This window comes from Lactuca saligna, chromosome 4, assembly GCF_052625555.1.
Source record: "Lactuca saligna cultivar CGN05327 chromosome 4, ASM5262555v1, whole genome shotgun sequence".
Lineage (NCBI taxonomy): Eukaryota > Viridiplantae > Streptophyta > Magnoliopsida > Asterales > Asteraceae > Lactuca > Lactuca saligna.
In genome coordinates this window covers 134813774-134823842 of record NC_136420.1, presented here as the reverse complement: position 1 = coordinate 134823842, position 10069 = coordinate 134813774, and the positions used below count along the sequence as shown (strand labels likewise).

At 32.4% G+C, this 10069-nt stretch overlaps 1 protein-coding gene across 1 annotated transcript; it reads right to left on the bottom strand.

Moving 5' to 3' along the window:
* Nucleotides 1–6761: 6761 nt before the first annotated feature.
* LOC145042841 (protein indeterminate-domain 7-like) lies at nt 6762–9786 on the bottom strand. Its single transcript, XM_078991339.1, has 3 exons — nt 9091–9786; nt 8377–8776; nt 6762–7953 (listed from the first exon to the last, which is right to left on the bottom strand). The coding sequence occupies exons 1-3, from the start codon at nt 9302–9304 to the stop codon at nt 6903–6905; spliced, it is 1665 nt and encodes a 554-aa protein (XP_078847465.1). The 5' UTR covers nt 9305–9786; the 3' UTR covers nt 6762–6902.
* Nucleotides 9787–10069: the final 283 nt, after the last annotated feature.

Here is a 10069-nt window from a genome sequence, read left to right as displayed (position 1 = left end):
TTGCTCGTGTTGAAGTAAAATCTAAACAAAATCCATCTCTAGATGTTGACACGAGATGGAATTCAACATATTTAATGTTGGAAACAACCGTACTTTATGAGAATGCGTTTGAACTTTGAAAGGTATGTTTATTTGTTTTATAATTATATTATTTTTCCTTTAACTAACATCGAGTGCTTATTTTATTTTTTCAATAGGCTTTATATGATAGACCCTTCTTACGAGGCTTATTTTCTCACCGAGGCATATGACAATGTGGATGGGAGCACAAGAAAAAGGAAAAGAAAGACCAAAGTAGTTGGTGCACCAAGTGATGTTGATTGGGAGACATCTAGGTATGTTTATTTCTTTTAGTTATTACTGTGTGTATATCATTTTAATACTTACATATTGATATTTGCATTTAAAATAGGAATTTGATCGAGTACTTGAAGATATTTTCCAATGTTGCAACTAAGATATCTGGTTCGAAGTATGTAACGAAGAATATTTTTTTTTCTAAGTTTGTAAGAATGCAAGCCACCATCACCAAGATGACCTTGAGTCAAGTTGAACAAAAGAAGAATATGACGATATTGATGAAAGCAAAGTATGACAAGTATTGGGACAATGTAGATAATGTGAATTATCTACTTTATGTTGCGGTTGTTTTGGATCCGCACAACAATCTTGGATACGTTACTTATTGCATTGAATTGATCTATGGCAAGGGCAGTGTGAAAAGCAAAAAGATATTGGGATTGGTAACTAAGACTCTTGAAGATTTGTTTAACCATTACAAGGGCAAAGTGGAAAAAGCGAATGTACAAAACACACATGATAATCTTGGTGGTGAAAATTTAAGTAGCTTTGGTGAGATGGATATTTATTTGGAGCTAGAATTTGACAAATTTGATCATGAGGGTCAAGATATTAAGAGTGAGGTGGAGATTTATCTAGCGGATGGAAGGGAAAAAAGGGACAACAAGTTTGATCTTTTGGGATGGTGGAAAGTAAATTCAATAAAATTCCATATATTATCTACCTTAGCTAGGCATGTTTTGGCTATGCCGATATCGACAGTTGCATCAGAGTCGGCCTTTAGTACAGGTGGCAGAGTTATTGATAAGTATAAGAGTTCACTTAACCCAGACACTGCGGAAGTTCTAATTTGTGCACAAGATTGGATAAGGTGTTCACTGGTAGATCTTGAGCTTGGTTGTGCTATGAAGAGTAAAGAAATTGATGAATTTAATGAGAAGATGGCGGGTTTAAAAATTGGTAAGTTTTTCTTCCATATGATATGATTTCATATTATGATAATAATTACTAATGATTTATATACTAATAATCTAATATTTATGTTAATTTATGTAGATTGAAAACAAGGAAAAAATATTCCAAGGATTAAGGAGATTATGATTAATGGTGGTTTATTTTATATATTTTATTGTTGGTGATAAAAACATGTTTATGCTTTTTGATGAAGTTTGAACTTTGACAGATATTATTATGTTTTAGATTTATCAATTTCAAAATGTGGTTGGATATTGATGACTTAATGGTTATGAATTAAAATGAATTTATTAATTTTAAAATGTGGTTGGATCATGTGTTTATATCTATTTTATTATGTTTTGGATACAAGTTCATTTTGTCAAGCTGTAAATTTAAAAAATTAAAGGGAATATATTGATAAAATATGAATTGATGCTTATAAGTTATATCTATTTTATTATGTTTTGGATGCAAGTTCATTTTGTTGTATGTTGTATCTAGTGCTAGTTGTCAAATAAGAAAGTCAAACTTAATAAATGAAATAAAAGCTGAAAGTTGTGGTTGGACATAAAAATAACTGCACCATCAAAATAAAACCACACCATTTCCATATTGCGGTTAATAACCAAAACCGAAACAAAAAACTGAAACCGCAAATGACACCACAAAACCGAACCGCAACAGAAACCGCACCTATCGGTTACATGGACATAAAAACCGCAATTTCGGTTTTCGGTTTTCGATTTGGTGTAAAAACCGCATCAAACCGCACCATGCTCACCCCTAATAGAGAACATCATCGGTGGTCTTTGTCGGTCGAAAAACGAGTGTGAAGGGGTGGTAGCAGCGGCTGGAGGGAGGGAGGCATAAGGGTGGTGGCTTCATCTTCTAGGGTTAGGGTTACCGGGGTGACGAGTTATATACCCCGAGCCCTATAAAACTTTATCTCATAATAACGCAATTGGTCCCTCCTTCCCCTTTTTCTTTCAAAATGGACCAATAATTTACCCTTTTAACCCTCAACATTCCAAATTCACTTCAATTTTGGTCCAATACTTACCAAACAGCCCCTCTTCTACAAATTATTTTCAACTAAAGTTCATATATTACCATTAAGCCCCTTAACCTCTAAAATCTCTTCAAATTAAGTCATAATAATATACCAATCAGTCCCTGCCTTCATAAATATTTACAAAACCACTCCGGAACTTACACAGTTAACCCTTAACTTCTAAAATTATGACAGTTAACTCATCAAAAACCAACACCTTGCTAAATTATTATTGATTTTAGGGCTACTATTCATTCATCAATTTATCTATTTATTTATTTAATAAATGGGGTGTTACACCAAACACTAACCATCATAACAATCTAATATCGACATTGGGGTTCAACCCTAATTATGAACTCGAAATAGAGTTAGAGGAGAAGAGATTATACCTAAAAAGCCTTTGATTTAACTTTCATTTTCTTGGATGCTCAAATCTCCACTTGAATAAATTCTGGAAGTTGTTGAGAATCAAAATCGCAATTAGCACTCTTCCTTTTTCTCAATCACGTTCTTCCTAAGCAAATGGGAGAGGAGACCCATTAACTTGCTTTAAATTTCCTCAGGTTGTAACTTTTGGTCCCTCCTTGCAAACGGTCTTTTAGAGTAACTCCAAACTAACTAACTTTTAAAATGGTTCCTCTCCATGCTAATTTTCACAAAATTATTTCAAGTTAGTAAGTTGGTCAAATCTCTAGTCAAACCTAAGTTTCACCCGACTGTCACAAATAGCCCTTTAACTTTTAACATGTTATTATTTTCACTTATAATTTTCTAAACGACATATAAAGTAATGATATATTTATTCCTTGGTGATTTATCTATATAAATCATCTTTCATTTATTTATTTTGTTAATTTAAGAACCTGGTCTTAAATTTTAGGAATTTATTTAATTATAATTATAAGCTTAGGTACCCTAATCCATCATAATATGTGGTTTTGTTTGATAAATTCATTATAATGTTTTTTAAACTTCAATCTCTAACTTGATTTACTTTCAAAATTTTCAGATTTTCACTATTATCTTCTTTTTACATCACATCTTTTTGCCGAATACCTACTATGTTATATATATATATATATATATATATATATATATATATATATAAAACTCAACTTCTAACTTGATTTATTTCCAAGATTTTTATAAATTTCTATTTATCAACCTCTTACATAATTTTCATTTTCAACTATAATATATATATATATATATATATATATATATATATATATATATATATATATATATATTATAGTTGAAAATGAAAATTATGTAAGAGGTTGATAAATAGAAATTTATAAAAATCTTGGGAATAAATCAAGTTAGAAGTTGAGTTATAAAAATATTGGACAATTACAATGTATATATATGATACAAAACGACGTAGTATGATGCGTTTGAGTACTTATTCTTATATACCCTTAAGGGTATATTCACTTTTCCTATATATATATATATATATATATATATATATATATATATATATATATATATATATATATATATATATATATAAACACTAACGACGTAGTATGATGTGTTTGAGTACCTATGCTTATATACCCTTAAGTGTATATTCACTTTTCCTCTCTCTCTCTCTATATATATATATATATATATACACACACACACACACACACACACACACACACACATATATATATATATATATATATATATATATATATATATATATATAAACCCTAACGACGTAGTATGATGCGTTTGAGTACCTATGCTTATATACCCTTAAGTGTATATTCACTTTTCCTCTCTCTCACTCTCTCTCTCTATATATATACACACACACACACACACACACATATATATATATATATAAACCCTAACGACGTAGTATGATGCGTTTGAGTACCTATGCTTATATACCCTTAAGGGTATATTCACTTTTCCCATATATATATATATATATATATATATATATATATATATATATATATATATATATATATATGTGTGTGTGTGTGTGTGTGTGTGTGTGTGTGTGTGTGTGTGTGTGTGTGTATATATAAACCCTAACCCTTTCCCCATGTTTCCTTCTACCCCCTCAACTTCCTTTTTGTTATATTTTTCTTTAGAGCTGCTGATTCTAAAGAGTTGAACTACCAAGGAAGAACCGATTTGTTATTATTTGCCTTTATCCTGTTCGAAACCCTAGCTCCACCTCCATCTCCGATCGAAACCTGATGAATCTGAGGTACGGGGAGTCAGGTGATGATTCAGGTGATGGCAAACCCTAGATGGTGTGACGATGGTGGTGCATTTAGAATCCATGGCCATCTTCTTCGAGGATGTTTCTTGTTAGCAAGTCAAAGTAATGTTCGTGATTGCTCTATATTTCGAAGCAGACCAACTGAAGTTGAACCTACACCTCTCTTTCTCGTTTCTAGTTTACTACATATCATGATTAGAATACCCCTCTCAAAATTCGACATTATTTAACTAAGTGAAGTGAAGAAGACAATGAATTGGAGGTTAGGTGTGAGAAATTGTTGAACATTGGGTTTTTGTTTTCCTTTTTTTTGTGATCTCATATTTGTATAAATGTACTAGATTGGTGGGTTTGTGATGATTAAGGCCTGTGGTTAGCGGTGATTACAAAAGGAGGTGATGATGGTGGGTGTATATGTAGGTGTTGATGATGGTTGTGGATATAAGGGTGGTTATGGCTGGAATGAATTATGGGTGAGATGGATTTAGTGATGTTGGTGGTTGTATGATTTATATTTTGATTGTTGAAGGTTGATCCGGGAAAAAGAGGTAGCCATCAATGGTTGTCGGTAACAGTATAGTGGTGGTTATTATTTTATATCAAAGAATTTAGGGGAAAAAGATTGAGAAGGGAAGAGGTTAGGGTGAGGTGGGTAGGATGGACTTTTTCTTTTTTTATATTATAAATAATTATAAGAAAAAAATAAAAATAAAACCAAAAATAACAAAATAGTCCCTTCATGTCCCGCAAAGAATGAAACATGCATATTTAAGTTAACGAGAGACCAAATGTGAAACTTTTAACTAAAAGAATGACGATCTGAGTTAATTTTTTAAAATAAGTACTAAATGCGCCTTTTGTCACCCGCACAAGAGTCGGGTCATGCAATATATATATATATATATATATATATATATATATATATATATATATATATATATATTCAGTGAGGAACCATTTTAAACAATTGAACCAATGAACCAATTTATCCATACATTTTCATCACTTACTGTCGACGTACATATACCATAATTAACAAAAAAAACTCATTTTCTATTTTTGTTTTTGTTTTTTGTTCATTTTTTTTTTCCGTTTTTATGACTAATCTTTTATTGAAAAAAAAAAAAAACCGAGTATAACAATATCATAAAATTTTATTATTTTTCCATAAACATCTATATTGATATATAAAAAATGATTTTAAAAAACACTTTTTTTTTTAATATCTAGGTTTTTTAATTGTTAATATAAAATAAAGATATAAAAATTCATAATTCATTTACCCTTTAAATAAACAATTATATTGATGTATAAAAAATAATATTTTTTTCTTCGAAATTTTAGTTTAAATTGACATTGTAAATATTAAAAACTTGATTATACACATTTCATATATTATATTTCATATATTATAGTGTTAATAATAATAAATCAATTCACATCATAAATAATAACAACTAAATTATATATAGTTTAGATTCAAAGTTTAAATAAATTAATTTGAGAATTTTAGAAAACTAGTTTTCATTAAAAAAAAAACTTATTTCATTTTTGTTGTTTTAAAAAAATTAATTGAAATTAACATTGTGAATAGTGTTTTTTATAAGCCTTCATATTTAACCTTCATGTTTGGTGTTAAAAAAAAAAAGCTAAGACAAAAATAATGCTAAATTTTTTGATGGAAAGAAAATGGGAAATCGTATTTGTACCCCCTTCCCAATTTCCTTGTGTACCCGTATAGAAGTATAATAATGTATCCTAATGTTACTATTTATGTGAGTGGAGATGATATTTATAGTATCATTCTAACAAAATTCTTGGCCTCCGAAACATAAAAATCGTTGAAGTTGCTCCAACGAACTATTATATCCTTTTTTTAGCCTATTGATTTTTTTATATGGGCTTGAGTTAAAATATCCTTGTTTTATATTTGTCATAGATAAAATATTTAACTGTATTGCACCATTTCAGGAATCTTTCCATTGTACTGGATCAAGGATCCAATGTTACCCCATATGTTTTGTTATCTGTGTTGTTAAATCATCCTTATATATATTAAAAAAAAAAAACATAAGAATCTCCGTTCCAACAAAACCCTTACGAATCCGAGTAAAAGGAAGCACATTAAATCTACTTAAAAATTGTAATTTTGTAACTGTAACGAGATTGTTTGAGCATGGTTTATGCATAGCATCATGCATCATGTGTATGAAGTTCCAATGCGAAAATAGATCATTAGGGACTCGAAAGCTTCTTTACTTTTTGTATTACAGTAACAAAAAAGACATGAAAAAGTAACTACGAAAAGGGCAAAACCCTAATTTGATAAATTAATCCATTAATTACCTTGCATGCCATGGTTTAGGGGTTTGGTTGATGCTTAAGAATACCACCATGGCCATGGGAGGGAGGTTTCAGCCCCAAAAAATCTCTTGTCATCCCCTCATTGCCCATAACTCCACCTCCAATATTACCACCATTGCCATTACTCTTTGAATCTTTCATCGCCATCATTTGACCATGATGCAGTTTGGTTGAATTCGAAGGACGACTTTCAACAAGATCTCCATGCAAATTACGATCATGATCATGATCTTCTTTCTTTGCATCCAAGATTTGACTAAATGCATCCTCAAACGTCGACACATCCGCAAATCCGTCTGGATTCATCATCATGCTCATGCTCATATTCATGCTCATGTTCATGGGATGAAGAAAAGCAGGTGATGTATGAGGATGATGGGGTAGGGGTAGGGGTAGAGGTGGGGTTGGGTGGGGTGAAGGTGAAGGTGAATGTGAAGGTGAGGGTGAGGGTCCACCTGCACATGCACCATCTTTAACATTTCCGAAAGAAGCTAACGCCATCATCTCTTCAGGGTCAAGGGAAGACATAAGTAGTCCAGTTGAAGCACTTGTACAACCATTGTTGTTACCAATAGTTGCAGAGTTAGTAGACACGTGAGCTCGGTATTGCTGGTGTTGGTGGTGGTGGGGTTTCAAGATTGTTGTAGAGGTTGTACATTGAGCTTGTATACTTGTACTCCTGCTGCTTAGGTGACTTGTACCCATCTGAGCTGCTTTTTGCAGCAACGCAGTAGCTGACATGTACGCAGATGGTGCTGGATGGTAGGCTGTCAGGTTGGGCCCACTGCCACCATGACTAGTACTGCTAGGGCTACAATCTTTTTCTTGGGATTGGGATTGGGATTGGGATTGGGTTTGGGTTTGGAGCCATGGAAATGGGTGTTCTTCTTTTTTCAAAAAGGTGTTGTGAATCGGGTTAAGAAGATGAAGATCGTTGAATCGGGTCGGGAATTGACCCGGAATGGATGGATCTATTCCGGTGATTGCTCGTGCACTTTCTTCTGCTAGTGCATCACAGAAAGCTCTATGTGTGATGAAACTATCCCTCCTGTATATTTTTTTAAGATTAAAAATAAAACTAAAAAGGACAATATACCATGAACAACAACAATCCAAACACAAAAAAACAAAAACTTTGCAGAAAAAAGAAAAAAACCCATCTCGCTATTAGTTGTTAATCCAAGAAACACAGACACCCACAAAAAAGTTTATTGAAAAATGTACTTTTTAATCACAGATAACAGCTAAAGAATCAATACTGTCAATGAATATGAAAAGGGACTTCATTTATTATGGGGTTTTAGAATTTAGGGTTCTTTAATGTGTCTTTCTTTATATATCCCACATGGTTCATGCAAAACGCTCATTTTACATGAAATCGACAACCTTTTTTATCCTTTTGTGTTGGGATTTGTCATGATTTTTAGGGCTATTTAATGTTGAATTGTGATCATAAATGGAAGAATTTTACCTAGAAAAAAGGGTACCACAGTCGCATCTGTACTCTCTGGTGCCACAAGTCTTGGAATGAGCTTTCCAATCGGATTGAACTGCGTACCTCTTTGAACATTTATCACATTTCCACTTCTTTTCACCATGTTTTCTGCTAAAGTGTTTCTTGATTCCAGTCAAATCGCCTAGAGCCCTAGATGGTTCATGGTGCACACAATTCACTTCTGGACACACATACACTTTCTTCCTCACAACTTCATTCTTGTTCCTCTGCTTCAACTTCCATGGCAGATTGTGTCCTCTTCTGTGAAGTTGTAGATTCTGATCTCTTTGAAACCCTTTGTTACATATCTCGCACACAAATCGATTCGTCGCCATTAATGTCTTCGGTGATAAAGATATCACTTCTGCTTCTGGATCTACAACATGAAATAACATAATCGATATCATCCATTCCCGTTCCTGATTTTCTTAATCGTTGTAAAAAAAAACAAATGAGTTTCATTTTGAAGTAATTAAATATTGAAAACCCACAATTTATTTATGAGACTGATGGAAAAAGATTAAAGATTTACGAGATTTTGAACCAAGGTCAACTGATAGTCCCTCGTTGACTACATCACTGTTACCAAACTTGTACCTTTCCTTTCAAATTAATGAAAAAGCAACCACTTTTTTTATGAAAATGGAGAAAACTCATGAAAATTTGTTTAAGATTTAAGAGATATTGAACCTGGGTTGCCTGGAAGACTTCTTTTTTTCTTGAGTAGTGGTTGACTTTGACTTGGAGGTGGATGTGCAAAGTACTGCTGTTGATTTGGATGATAATTGCTTCCATTTTCTTGACCTTTATTCTCTGAACAACAATTAACAGTATTTGCATAAAGATCACTCGATGCAGAACTCAAATTATCTTCCAAAATCACCTTCTGCTGTTTCATCATCATCTTGTCTCTCACTCTCTCTCTCTCTCTCTCTCTCTCTCTCTCTATCTCTCTCTCTAGGTTTCGATATGTGTAAGTGTATTTATATATATAATATGAGTGTATCTATGTATGTTGCATCATCATGAAAACTGAAAAGGCAAAGATGAAGAGGACAAAAGTAGAATTAAACTTGGAAAGAAGCTAATAAGGAAGAAGTGGAATCAAGAAAAAGGTTAGTTTTTTGTTTGAACTATAGTTTACTTGAAATCTCAACTGCTCCCTATGATGTTTTCTTTAATTTGGCATTAACCCAACAGACAATGTTTGGGTTTCTGGAAGAAACTGAAGCAGACCTTCTAAGTATTATATCATCAGTTCATGTTTTGTTGCTCAATCACACACACAAACATAAACTGGTGTGTGCGTTCTTGATTAGATTATTGGTAGAGAAAGAAAGAGAGAGGTGTGGATGAAAAAAAGAAGAGACGGAGCTAAAAAGATGAGTGTGTAAGAGAGAGAAGAAGAAGGGAGGGAGGGGGGGGGGGGGGGGGGGGGGGAGGTTAGGGTTGATGTGTGACTTAGGGTACTGTTGCTTTCTGTCTTTTTCTCTCTTCTGTTTCCCAATCTCTCTTTTCTTTTTTCTTTTTGCATATTACTGTAGTAATTATATCTTTTGAGAATAAAAATTTCAAGTTTTTCTTACCAAGTACTTTTCCCATATTCTTCACATCTTTTCTTTTTATAACTATGTATTTAATGTTTTAGATGTTTAGTTTATATAATTAC